At 47.3% G+C, this 13,534-nt stretch overlaps 1 protein-coding gene across 2 annotated transcripts in view; it reads right to left on the bottom strand.

Annotated features, from left to right (window-relative positions):
- Positions 1-13,534, bottom strand: part of FBLN1 (fibulin 1) — a 911,174-nt gene that overhangs the window by 803,662 nt on the left and 93,978 nt on the right. For both annotated transcript variants that reach the window (XM_086952749.1, XM_086952748.1), the window contains exon 2: positions 446-554. In XM_086952749.1, the coding sequence (XP_086808875.1) occupies positions 446-554 (109 nt within the window). The remainder of the gene's footprint in view (positions 1-445; positions 555-13,534) is intronic.

The following is a 13,534-nucleotide window of genomic DNA, read 5'->3' as shown; positions in this document are numbered from 1 at the left end:
TTAGGAACATGTTGGTTGAAGCATTTAACGGCCTCCGAGAAGAGATGGGAGTGGGTGTAGCATTTACGACAGAATTCAATGCAGCAGCTGGCAGATACTCATTCGCCAATGGTCGTGTTAAAATGGTCATATTATATTTATTGAATGCTTGGCGTTACAAGGGCCTAGTTATCAACAATGAAGCAGGCACAGTGTCACCAAGATCTAGAGATGTGAGGGGCCGCTGCACCCAAATCATGACTGTTTTCTCCAGATATTGGGGGAGATGGGGCCTGGTCCCGTGTTTGCATTAAGGCCCATTGGCTTGGTACAATTTAAACAAGTAACATTAGGGATACATATTGGTCTTATCCACACACAGTCGAGAAGATAAGCGTCACCTACACATTGTTTTTAGATTTATGTACTTCTACATTCAGTGCAATAGTTGTAGCTTGTTACTTACATGCAGTCCTTTGATGCAGAGATCGTGGGAAGGGAATCACAATTTCGTTTTTCAACCGCCCACTCATATCCGTTCGTGCAGCACTCCTCCATGGACGGCCGTGCAGTCACTGCAAAAAACAAATTTAAAATGTTACCCGGTGCTTCACCTCATTTTGAAAACTAATAAAATATGAATTATGCTAATTAAACATATAGTTATTTTTCCCAACAGAACCAGGTAAAGCATTTACAAATTTAAAATGTGTTACAAAGTGATAGGTATGCCCTTGTCAAACCATCTCATTTAAGTTAAGACTATCAACTATTCAAATAAAGACTATTTTGACAGATACCAGAGGTCACCAACAAAAGTGCTCCTTACTTAGAGAGGTGGGACAACTTAACTGCAAAGTATATATATGTGAGCGGCTTCGGCTTCTCCAACTTCCCAATCATATTCATTGCTTTGAACCTGGCATAGGTAAAACTGGTCTAGCACCACTGTAGATACAGCAGGAGGAACAGGGCAGTAATGAATTTCTGGGTAGTGTGGTGCACCGGTGGGGTCTCTCTCTGCATGATACCAGTGTTTATGGGTGGGCTGCTGTGAGCCCTGAAGGGGATTCCTGGATGGACCAGCCATTGCTTACCACTGGTTGAGTTCATTGACACTCATTTCTGCTTCTTATTAATTAGCTTGTGTGGGCTTTCCTTCCACTACTTGTGTTTGTCCCTCCCATGGAGCAAGGCTACATTAGTTGTGTAATTCCACTGCTCATTTTTCAGGTGCTACTTTTTAGGTCTCGCCTAGCGATGCAGCGCATGAGCCGCACGCCTTGGCGAGGTCTATTGATGTCGACTTCGTAGCCGAAGGGGGACAGGACATGTGCACGCGTGCAGAGGACAAGAGTTGTGCACACGTACGCACATCTCCTGTCCGCGCTCAAGACGTTTGAGCAGAATGCGTGCATGGCACGCTTTCACTCTCATGGCGACAGCTTGTACAGGAGTTGTGCACGTGTACGAACATCTCCTGCCCAGGGCTTTCACTCTCACAGTGACAGCTTTTTTTATTAATAGGGCACAGTATTCTGCAACGCATATCTATTCCTTTAACTCCTTTGACTCACATCCAGAGCCGGACCGTATTAGCCATCAGCTGTCACAAGACAAGCCCTTTATTAATGCTGCCTAAATATAACTGCGTGTCAGTGGCAGCCGGCAGCACGCCCTGGCCTGCCTGCGCTGCTCCCGCAGGCTTGGGGCTCACAGCAATACTTTTATTTGCAGTTTTATTCAGCGCAAACAGTGAGCAACAGTTACATTACAAAAGGACAGTTAGTTTACCACCAGAGCAGCACAATTAAATGGAGTTGTAGAGGATGTGGCATTTAGTTGGTGCGTCAGCAGAGAGCATGCGAAGGGTGTTGCTCTCAGAGGTTCAATCAATCAATCAGTGACACTTATAGAGCGCGCTACATACCCGTAGGGTCTCAAGGCGCTGGGGGGGGGGGGGGTGCCGCTACTGCTCGAACAGCCAGGTCTTCAGCTTCTTCCTGAAGGAGAGGTGGTCTTGGGTCAGGCGCAGGTCGGGAGGGAGGGAGTTCCAGGTCTTGGCGGCCAGGTAGGAGAAGGACCTTCCTCCTGTAGTCGCTCTTCGGATGCGGGGGACGGCGGCGAGGGCGTGGTTGGCTGATCGGAGGTGGAGTTTGGGAGCGTAGAAGTTGATCCGGCTGTTGAGGTAGCCCGGGCCTTGGTCGTGTAGGGCTTTGTGTGCGTGGGTGAGGAGGCGGAAGGTGATTCTTTTGTTGACGGGGAGCCAGTGAAGGTCTCTCAGATGTCCGGTGATGTGGCTGGTTCGTGGGATGTCGAGGATGAGTCTGGCTGAGGCGTTCTGGATCCGCTGGAGTCTCTTCTGGAGCTTGGCGGTGGTACCGGCGTAGAGGGCGTTGCCGTAGTCCAGTCGGCTGGTGACGAGGGCCTGGGTGACGGTCTTCCTGGTCTCGGTGGGGATCCACCGGAAGATCTTCCGTAGCATGCGTAGGATGTTGAAGCACGCCGAGGAGACGTTGTTGACTTGCCTGGTCATGGAGAGGGAGGAGTCCAGGATGAAGCCCAGGTTGCGTGCATGGCCTGTCGGTTTGGGTGCGGTGCCCAGGGCGGGAGGCCACCAGGAGTCGTCCCAAGCGGAGGGGGAAGAGCCCAGGATGAGGACCTCCGTCTTGTCAGAGTTCAGTTTCAGGCGGCTGGTCGTCATCCACTCGGCTACCTCTTTCATCCCTTCGTGCAGGTTGGCTCTGGCGGAGGCGGGGTCGTTGGTCAGGGAGAGGATCAGCTGGGTGTCGTCGGCGTAGGAGATTATGCTGAGGTTGTGTTTGCGTACGATGGCCGCGAGGGGGCTCATGTAGACGTTGAAGAGGGTGGGGCTCAGAGATGATCCTTGAGGGACGCCGCAGATGACTTCGGAGGCCTCTGACTTGTACGGTGGTAGGCGGACTCTCTGTGTTCTTCCGTCGAGGAAGGAGATGATCCATTCCAGCGCCTTGTCCTGGATTCCGATGTTGCTGAGGCGCTGTACTAGGGTGCGGTGGCAGACCGTGTCGAATGCCGCGGAGAGGTCTAGGAGGATGAGGCCGCTGTTTCTCCATTGTCCATCAGGGCTCGGATGTCATTGGTGGCGGCGATGAGGGCGGTCTCGGTGCTGTGATTGGCTCGGAAGCCGGACTGTGAGGGGTCGAGGGATCCGTTCGTCTCGAGGAGGGCGGCCATCTGCTTGTTGACGGTCTTCTCGATGACTTTGGCAGGAAACGGGAGGAGCGAGATGGGGCGGTAGTTCTTGAGTTCGGTGGGGTCCGCTGTTGGTTTCTTGAGTAGGGCGCTGAGTTCGGCGTGTTTCCAGCTCTCAGGGAAGGTGGCGGTGTCGAATGATGTGTTGATGATGTCTCGCAGGTGGGGTGCGATGACAGCGTCGGCCTTGTTGAAGACGTGGTGAGGGCAGGGGTCGGTCGGTGATCCGGAGTGGATGGAGTTCATCGTGCGGATGGTGTCTTCGGTGCTGATCGGGGTCCAGGCGTGGAGGGTGGTGGTGGGGGGTGGCTGTTCGGTCATGGTGTGCGTTGGTTGGTTGTTGAAGCTGTTGTGTATGTCCGCGATCTTGTTGTGGAAGTATGAAGCGAGGGAGTTGCAGAGGTCTTGCGATGGGGTGATGTCGTTGTTTCCTGCGCTGGGGTTGGAAAGCTCTTTCACGATGTTGAAGAGTTCCTTGCAGTTGTGTGCGTTGTTGTCCAACCGTTCCTTGAATGCTGTTTTCTTGGCGGCGCGGATCAGCTGGTGGTGCCTCCGGGTGGCAAGTTTGAAGGAGGTCCTGTTGTCCGGTGTAGGTTCCCTTCTCCAGACTTTCTCGAGGGCTCGGCAGTTCTTCTTGGAGCTCTTGAGTTCGTCGGTGAACTGCCTACTCCCTGTCTTGTATCCTTCCTCCAGTAGTGCTGGTCGACACCCGTTCCTCCTGCAGGAATAGGCACTCTCCTCCCCAGGAGAAACTGGGCCTTTGTGCCGATGCTTATCCTGCCGCTCTTACTGCAGCTTCCCCTGGAGTCAAGTGGCCTGAAGAAACGGGGCCCCACCGTCACTAACAAGGTGACTATTATGAGTTAGGGAGCCACTTAAGAGGTCAGAGTTGCATACCTCCGTCTTGTTCATTGGAATGAACTTTCGGATTACTACTTTGTAAAGTTGTACTTTCATTGTGGTATTTTTGTAGTGTTTATAATTCGTATTATTTAGGAAAGCTACTTAACTGCAACTTTTCAGGGGTTCTTATGCACATTTTTCTACTGTTTTGTTTGTATTCATATTATTGATTCCGCCAGTGCATTTGTGGTAGTGGGAGCCTGGTCCACTATATTTAAATTAGAATCATGTAATTGACTGCATGCTCTGCTGGCAAAAAATCCCCAGGCCACATGTTTTTAGGTTGTTCGCAAACCACCGACACAGCCGCACTTTTTAAAAATGAATACATTTTCATTGAAGCAATACACAATGTTTTAAGATCTTTTTTGATAAGGCAAGGCATTATGCGTGCAAACATGTATGATAATGCCCAGAGCAGAACGCTCAAGTCAAGCTGCAGGCCTGTTCTGAGAGCGTTCTCAAATGGAAACATCTGCTTCCAAAGTGTCTCACTCGCTACTGACAACGGCTGATGTGGACTGAGTTTGCTTTGTCTGGGGATATAAGCACTTGCATGTGAAAGTCCTGGAAATGGGCTGCTTCGTCCTGCAGTTTGCTGTATTTACTACTGACTGTACCAAAAAACGTCCCCAATAGGCCAGAAGGATATTCTGGCATTTGCTACTTGGCATGCTATTACTAATTGTGGGTGCAAGCATTTGCAATGCAATAGATCTTGCATTACTGAAAGTTTGAGCTATTGGCCTTGCATTAATATTAGCAACACCAATAGCTCAAACTTTAAGTAATGCGAGACCTATTGCTTTGAAAATGCTTGTTTGTTGAAGCTCTAATCGAGAGTATATGTTTTCCAGAGTTCTCCTCTCTGTGCCTTTCTCTGCCCTGTGTCGAACTCTCTTTGCCTGTGTACTTTCCCCCTACTTTTCTTATTGCGCTTTCTGTAGTTTACATTTTCTCCCACTACCCCCACACGCTCCATGTTACTCTTTTCGTTTTCTGTTAGTTTGGTTCCTTCCGCCCAACCACACTCCATTTCCACCCCTCCCCCATCGTGTTCTACATAGCTGTCTTGCCCGTGCTTCTCCCCATGCACTCGACTCGAAGCAAAGGAAATTTGGATCTACTTCGCCAGGAAGCAAATTAGCTGCTTAACGTTTGGATCAACTTCTCCAGGAGAACAAATACTGCAGCTCCATGTCTAAAGGGGTGCAGAGGTACCAAGAGTTGCGTGACCTACAAACACGACTTGGGGTGTCACAGTGGAGGAGGTCAGGCCCTCTGGCTTCTTTCACTGAAATGCACAAACCCACCCTGCTGTGTTTTGCATTCCTAGACACACTGCATAGTGAGTGCTTCAGAGAATCAAGGAAGATTTTCTGTCTTTCTGCTTCACAAGTTTTAGATTTGACTCCAAGGGCCGTCTAGTTTTAGAACATCACAATTTTTAGGTCTCACCAAAGAGACTGCTTTCAGCTGTCTTTAGGTAAAGGACTATTGTGGACCTCAGGGCTTTCAGTGATGTGACAAGGGTGTGATGGTTTCTGCGAAAGGTATGGGGGGGGGGGGGTTCTGTGGCAAGGTCATGGCCTATATATTTAAGGACATAGCTTAAAACATATGAACTGTAATCCTGTGCTGTACACAACATTCTTCCTGACCAGCATTTAGGTACCTATATTGCATCCAGACTTACCACTCAACAACAAACATATGCCTAAAACAGGCCAGACCTTTTGAATTCGTGACTGCTTGACAGCAGTTTGATGTAAAGGAGTAACAAAGATTTTGTAAATAATTTGAATTGCTAATTACAAACAGTGCGTATGTGACGATCGTTGTGTGCGCACTGGAGAGAGGCCAAGGATTGTATGAGCATGTAATCTGAACATTGTTATGGCTCACTGACTGACGGTCTTCCAAAGGCGTACGTCAATGAAAGAGTGATCTATGAAAGGGAGGAAGACACAAAGGTCAATAAAATACTGGCCACCAAACTGGTGGCAGATGTTGAGCCATATACAGCAGTGTGCATTATCAGTCAAAGCGTTTGGCTAGCACTGTGTGAAGATCTCTGCAGGGAATTACCCGGGGAAAGAGGCCTTCAGTGGCAAGGCTGCAAGTTTCTAGTGTGAACTCCCTGCCAGTCCTAGATAAGCTGCTTCTGCTGCGAAGGTCTGCTCCAGCTAAATGTGCAGCAAAGAGCTACCTTTCCACATCACCAAATCCATAATTTAAAGTCAGTGGCACAGTATAACTATCCACAAAACCCCATGGCCATGTATTGATCCCTTGAGCACTCACAACATTAATATAAAGCTATCTGTAACTAGACATTAACAAGCATTGGCAAAGCCAATGGGTCTGCCTATGCAAGAGCAATTAAATGCAAGTAAATGAAGAGTGCCTCCTAAGGAGATCTCTCGCTCCCCTTTGATGCAACACTCCTTTTCCCCAATTTCAGTGGCCCACCAGCCTTGAGTAGTTTGCAGATTCTACTTATTCCATCCCTGCACTGCCTTCAAGACTTTGCTATAGCTTCAAATTTCAGCCCAGTGCTCTCAACATGGTTTATGTTCAGGCAAAAGCCCGTGCATGCATATACGTTTCTCTGTCCTGTGCAAAAATGTTCTTTATCTTGTAAGCCTTCTGGGAAAGAACATTAGAGATCAAGCATCTCAGGACACACAAATGGGTCTGAAAATCCAAGCGACAAAACAGGTCTTGAACTTTTGTGTAAAAGCACCACAAGATTCTTAGTGCATTAAGTCAAGGTTAACTATTTGGGTGTTACGCACTTGGGTCTCTGAATAAATATAATTACCTTGTCAACGCTACCTTGTCCGAGTCCTTCCAGAACTGAGGTATGTCACAACTCCCCTAGATACACCACATGACCTAACCAGAACTTTTATTCTATTGACTTTTCGTGATAATCAATTTTGTTTTTATTTACATTTCTATTATTTGCAAACCCGATCGAGGTACAATTTATTAAGGGGACCAGATGAAAAGCAGAGGATTATGGTATCTGGAGCCTTGTGTAGGATGGGCAGAGACGTTTTAAGACACAGGCAAAGTGGACTATGGCCCAGGTCCCCAACCTTTCATGGGGCCCCCTGATAGTTATGGCCCTGTTCGCCACACGCTCCTGCCCTGATGGCCTTGAATGATCCTTAAACATAGATTGCATTAAATACCATTTTCCTTTCATTCATTTTTTAATACAGGTGATGTGTGGAAGTCTACAGACTTTCTGCATAGACATATTGTTTGTTTCCCAACACCATGCAACATCCATAAAAAGATCCTTTTAGATCAAACCAGGACCTCACGAATGAGAAAAGGCAGTTGGTTGCAGAGATTATTCCAATAATATTAGTGAGATGCTGCTATACTACAATATTGAAAACGCACATCACTATCCCTGAATATTAGATGGAACCGCATTTAGAATTTGGACCAGTGTGCCTGTGTAGTGTCGGCGACCTAGCCAAAGAGGGCATGGAAAAGCCCAAATAAGGATCCTAAATTAAAAGATATTCCAAACAGGGGTCCCTCAGGGCCCACAAAATCCTGGAGATGTCCCGGACGATGGGTAGTTCAGCGGTGGGGCAGGTTATTGATTAAAGCCATGGAGTTCAGACCCTGGGAAGTGTCGGGTCAACAGTGGCACACTGGGAAGATACAGCTTAAGTTTTCAGGTGACCGCTAAAAGTTAAAGTGGCAGTCATTCTTAGAGCCTGCAGGTGGACGGCAGTTATTTATTTCTATATGTCATGCCTCGTTTGTAATATTGGATTTCGATTCTGATATTTTTAAGAGGCTGATTTAATGAAAAACTGCAAAATGAGATCTCAGTTGAAGTTTAGACACGGACGCTAGTAATATTTTTTTTTATCTGCAGTTTAATGCTGTAATGAACGCCTTTCTCTATAGCACCCAGAAGAGAATTTATTATTCCACTAGTTTGAGTTACGACTGCAGCGCCTTCAGAGCCAAGTTAAAGTGTGCCTGCAGTCACTTCCTGCTGGTTATACAACAATCAAGTAGACCTTTATGTATGCCTTGTTTGGATCAAACATTGTTTTGTTCTCCTGATGTCTTCCAAAGGCAGATATTGTAAGGGCATAGTGGCTCTCGAGAAAGCTGTAGGGATGGAGTCCCATAAGCAATCATTCAAATCCCATCAAACCTCCAGAGAAGGAGGAGGGGTGGTTAAAAGACCGAGGGTTATACTGAACCTTTTGCTGTGTTATCTCAATCTCCAAGACAGAGTCAACAAAGAGAGCAAGGTCCTCCTTTTTGGGGAATAAATACATCTTCAAATTGTAATCAAAATCCTTTTCAGAATCAAAATCATTCTCGGCTTGTCAGGCTCTTTAAAATAATAAAACACAGAAGCGTCAGATTCGTCATTGTGGCGCTCCAGGTAAGGCCTAGCACGTGGTAACCAATACACTTAAAGGATGACACAGACTCTTAGTCGCAGTTAGCCGGAAAGACCCCGAGCGGTCTTCCGCATGTTTATTTATACCCCGGCGCGAGCCCGCCCCGGGGTTGTGCGTGCGTGCGTGGGGGAAAAAGATACATTGTACGAGAGAGCCTGGGTGGCTCTCTACAGTCATCACTTTTAAAATATGAAAACCTTTTCTGAAAACATGTATGACTTAATCGGTGCGGCTCAACAATCATTCCATTGTGACATGCTATACTTCCCTCGGATTTTTAATCGGTGAATAACAGCTCCTTATGTTTTTCTGTACGGAGATATGGATTTTCGTTATCCAACGAATTGAACCCAGCTCAGTCATGAGTTGTTTAACAGCATTTATGTCCCGTGAATTTGTAAAGGACGTGGAGTGATAATGTCATCCAAATAGATTTAAAAATACCAGGAAATCTGGATAATTTCTGTGGGGCCCAAATTTATTAGCAACTTTTTCCCAAACAACACCATCAAACACAGGATACCGGGTGATGTTATTAGCATGATAATCCCCTTTGGTGCTGTGTAAAGAAGAATGTGGTTGCAATTTCTCGACCATATGAGATAGTATCCTTCAGAAGTGTAGTTCCGATGTAAAAATAATTACATTATGATATGCGTTATAATCCAAATAAGTGTGGATTTATTGCTGTAGCAATCCAGATGTAAGGTCATGCTAGAAAAATGAAATTGTCACAGAAGCACCAACAAGCAAGAAACCATTGTTAGAAATAGGGGTCTTTAGTTGGCAGAGGTAGGTATCTTTGTCCAAGTAGGAACCCTTCTTCCTAGTCAGGGATGCACTTCTAAAATAACCCATGCTCACCCACTTGGTAGCCTGGTGTGACGAGCAGACAGGCTTATCTCAGAGGCAGTGTGTAAAGCATTTGTGAACACGTACAGCAATACAGTGAAAACACTACAAATGGCACCACACCAGTTTAGAAAAATAAGTAATATTTATCTAAACCAAAACAAGACCCAAACTACAAAAATCCACAATACGGTACTAAAAATATGATTCTCAAAAGGTAGAAACAGTTCTTTTCCAAGAAAATGTTGGATGCAACACTTTTACACAAAGAACCTTGGATGCGTCGAAAAATGCAAGCAAAAAGGGTCGCAGGGAAGGTGATGCGTCGCTTCCTTGCTCTGTGGGAGGTGATGCATTGGTTCCTTACTGCTGCGCAGGGGAGGCGATGTGTCAGTTCCTTACCGGAGGGGATGTGATGCGTCAGTTTCTTACTGTGTGGGGAGGTGATGCGTCTGTTTCTTACTGCGTTCCCCAATGATGCAACATGTTTGGCGCTTCGATGCAATGCATGACGATCGGTTATGATGTGTGAAGACCCGGGATGCACTGCGATTATTTCAGCCGTGTCCCCTCGATGCGTCGGTTCTTCTCCAACAGGGCATGCGTCAGAATCGGTGCTGTGATCTCAGACATCCAAGATCGGTGCACAGGATTCGTCGCACGGCAGACTGTTCAGCAGCAAGAAGGCTCTGCGTCGATTCTTCGGCAGCGGCAATGCATCAGACAATTCTTCTCGCAACGCTGCGATGTGTCGATTTTCACAGTTCTTGTAGTTTCCAGTCCCAAAACAACCTCCAGAGATCCAGAACACTAGCAGGCACCTCATAGCAAGTCAGAACCCCTTGCAAAGGAGTTCAGGGGGGACTGGTGGTGAAGTTGTTGTGTCCATGAGACTTCAGAACAGGAGGCAAGCTCTATTTCAAGCCCTTGGAGATATTTCTCAAGCAGGGGACACAGCAAACAGCAAAGTCCTTCTCCTGTCCTTGGCAGAATGTAGCCACAGCAGGCCAAACCCAGACAGTAAACAGCACAGGGGCAGTATTCCTCCTCAGTTTCTCCAGCTCATCTCCTTGGCAAATGTTTTTCTTGATTTCCAGAAGTGATCTAAAAGTCTGGGATTTGGGCCCCTCTTTTTACAATACAAAATCCTTTCTTCTCTGTGGCAGGGAAGGTCTTTTCCCAGCCAAAATCAGGTATGTTCTCTCTGGTGCAGCTTCCTGTCAGGAGGTGGAGACAACATGGTCCTTGGCAGTCCAGGCCCATTCAGGCGTGAAAGAAATCTCCTCCTTCTCTGAATGCAGCCCAGCCCTGACTCATCCTGGAAAGGCAGAACACACCCCCTCACCCCCCAGTGGCTGTCTACAGTGAATGCACATCCCCAGCCCCTGTCACGCCAAAGCCAGACAGTCAATACACAATCTAGCAGGGGCACACTGGATGGTTAGGCAAGAAAAAAACTACTTTCTAAAAGTGGTATTTTCAAACCCAGAATGTAAAAATCACCCTCACTAAAAGATGAATCTTAACATTCTGAGTTCAGGCATATCAAACTTTATTTTCCAATCTTGTTCCCATGGGCAGTAATGCTCATAAGATGTTAGGAGTAAACTCCCTGTTCTATCCTATGGTACAAAGAGCCTTTCAATAGTGAAAAACGAAATTGGCAGTATTTCACCATCAAGACAGTCACAGCCAGCACGACTCGTGGGTGGGTGGGGGTTTCGGAGAGCGGGGTTGTGCGGGGGGGTTAATTTAATTAATGTAAAAAGGAAAAAAGATAGTTACATTTACCTGGCCGGGTCCCATGTCTTCTCTGCTATCCTGCTCTCCAGGAACCGGAAGCTGAAGCAGGCAGCCAGGCTCCCTCCCTCCACCAAGCCAATCACAACGCTGCTCAAGCAGCACTGTGATTGGTCGGTACGCCAACCAGCCAGGGGCTAATTGGGAGGCCATTTTCTCCCTGTAGGCTGCATGCAGCCTACATGCAAAAAAGCGAGAGCGCGCATGACTGGTTTCAGCAGCCCCAGCGGGCCAACCAAACAGTCTTTGCGCACTTGGGAGTGGGCAGTCACACTACTCCTCCCCTCCGCTTCTCTTTGAGCAGCCCCGCCCATCCACCTACCCGCAACCAAATCATAAAATGGCAATAACAAAAGTTATTACCATTTTATGTTTATGCTTCTCGCACTGCGATAAGCAGTGGGCGACGATCCTCCACCCTAGTGGATGAGCCAACCCTGCCACAGGGGTACCTTGGGCCTACCTTAGGGGTGACCTACATGTAAGAAAAGGGAAGGTTAGGGCCTGGCAAGTGGGTGCACTTTCCAGGTCGACATGAAAGTACTAGACTGCACACAGGCACCACAATGGCAGGCCTGAGACATTGTTGCAAGGCTGCTTGTGTAGGCGGCACAATCAGTGCTGCAAGCCTACTAGCAGCATTTGGTTTACAGGCCCTGGGCACACACAGTACACTGTACTAGGGACTTAAACAGTAAACCAAATAAACCAGTCATGGAAACACCAATCCATAACAATTGACAAAGGGAGCACTTGCACTTTGGCACTGAACAGTAGTGGCAAAGTGCCCAAAGCATCGAAACCAGCAAAACGAAGTCCAACACACAGCACAATAACATGAGGGAAAGGCACAAATACAGGGGAAGCCCACGCCACTGATGCCAGGTCTAACAGCAATCTATACCTTGATTAATTGGATAGATGTTTATTTCTCATGACTCTTGTAGTTTTCCAGTTTCAAAGTCTGGACTATACTGCCTTTCATTTAATGTAATTCCTGCAGCAGTATCATTTTACTTACTTATTCCTACTAGCACTCCTGGGGTATATTCCATCAACCAGGACTCTCCAGCCATCTCTGTCCTGAGTTTTTATTTCAATCTGACTCCAGGTGTAACCTATTTCCTTGCAGTCAGCCTCAAGACCTCGATGCCAGGTGTTTTTTTGCCTTTGTCTTTTCCTTTCCCTGGAGAGTTCCAGTAGAGGGCTTGTCTGGCGGTGTATGATGCTGGCTTGCGAAGGTTGTAACATATCCATCCCCAAAGTTTTTTCATGATTTCTTCATGAGCAAGGGAGTAGGTAGGACAGCTGCCATAAGTTGCTGTTGCTGATGCTGTTTGGCCAACGGATTTGCGGGACTTTCCTCAGAAAGGTGTTGTTGGAGGTCTGGACTTTCTTGGTGGTGGTCACTGTTGTCCTCCAAGTTGCTGCTACATACAGAAGGAGCGATTTTATGTTGGTGTTAAATATAAGCCTGATAAAATAAACCTGATCTTGGTTTACAGGGTTAGGTCCTTGGAGCTCCAGATCTGCTTTAGCCAAATGAAGGCAGTCCTTGCTTTGCTGATTCTTGACATTGGCATCTGTACCACCCTGCTTGTCTTTGACACTGCCCACCTAAGTGAAGGCCTCAACCTCTTCAGTGCACCACTTGCAAGAGTGACTGCAGTGGTGCTGGCCATGTTAGCCTTCTGGATCTTGTGTTTTCCCCTTTGGATGCTGAGGCTAAGTTGTGCTGATGTGGCTGCCACGTTACAGGTCTTCTCTTGCATCTGCAGATGGGCATGGGAGAATATGGCCAGGGAGTCTGCAAAGTCCAAGTCATTGAACTGCGTCCAAGGTGTCCACTGAAGCAAACAACCCTGTTGGAATCCGGTCCTCACTTCAAAGGCTTCCGTGGGGTGTCCTCCATGTAATATCTTGCAGGTCATTCCCTTGTAAGAGCTCCTGATGATTCATACAAGTTTATCTGACACACCAAGGTGGCAGAGGAGTTTCAAAAGGGTCTCCCTATCCAAACCGTTGAATGCCTTCTCATAGTCGAGGAAGTTGACAGAGAGGGGGCGGGGGGTTCTATTTCATCGACTAATCAATATTGATGTACAGTGACATCGGCAGTCTTGAAGATGACGACTGGCAGGATGCCTTACAGAGTCCCCTAGAAATAGCAATAAGGATTAGGTTCCATCTAGTGCAATTAAAAATACTGCACCGGGTGTATTACGCACAAACGCATCTGTATTCCTGGGAGAGGTGCTTGTCTCCTTTGTGTGTGAGGGGCTGTCAGGGGGAGGGGACTTTGTATCACATACTGT

The sequence above is a fragment of the Lissotriton vulgaris genome, chromosome 1_2, assembly GCF_964263255.1.
Source record: "Lissotriton vulgaris chromosome 1_2, aLisVul1.2, whole genome shotgun sequence".
Lineage (NCBI taxonomy): Eukaryota > Metazoa > Chordata > Amphibia > Caudata > Salamandridae > Lissotriton > Lissotriton vulgaris.
The sequence above is the reverse complement of the archived record's forward strand: the minus strand, read 5'-3'. Positions and strand labels throughout refer to the sequence as shown.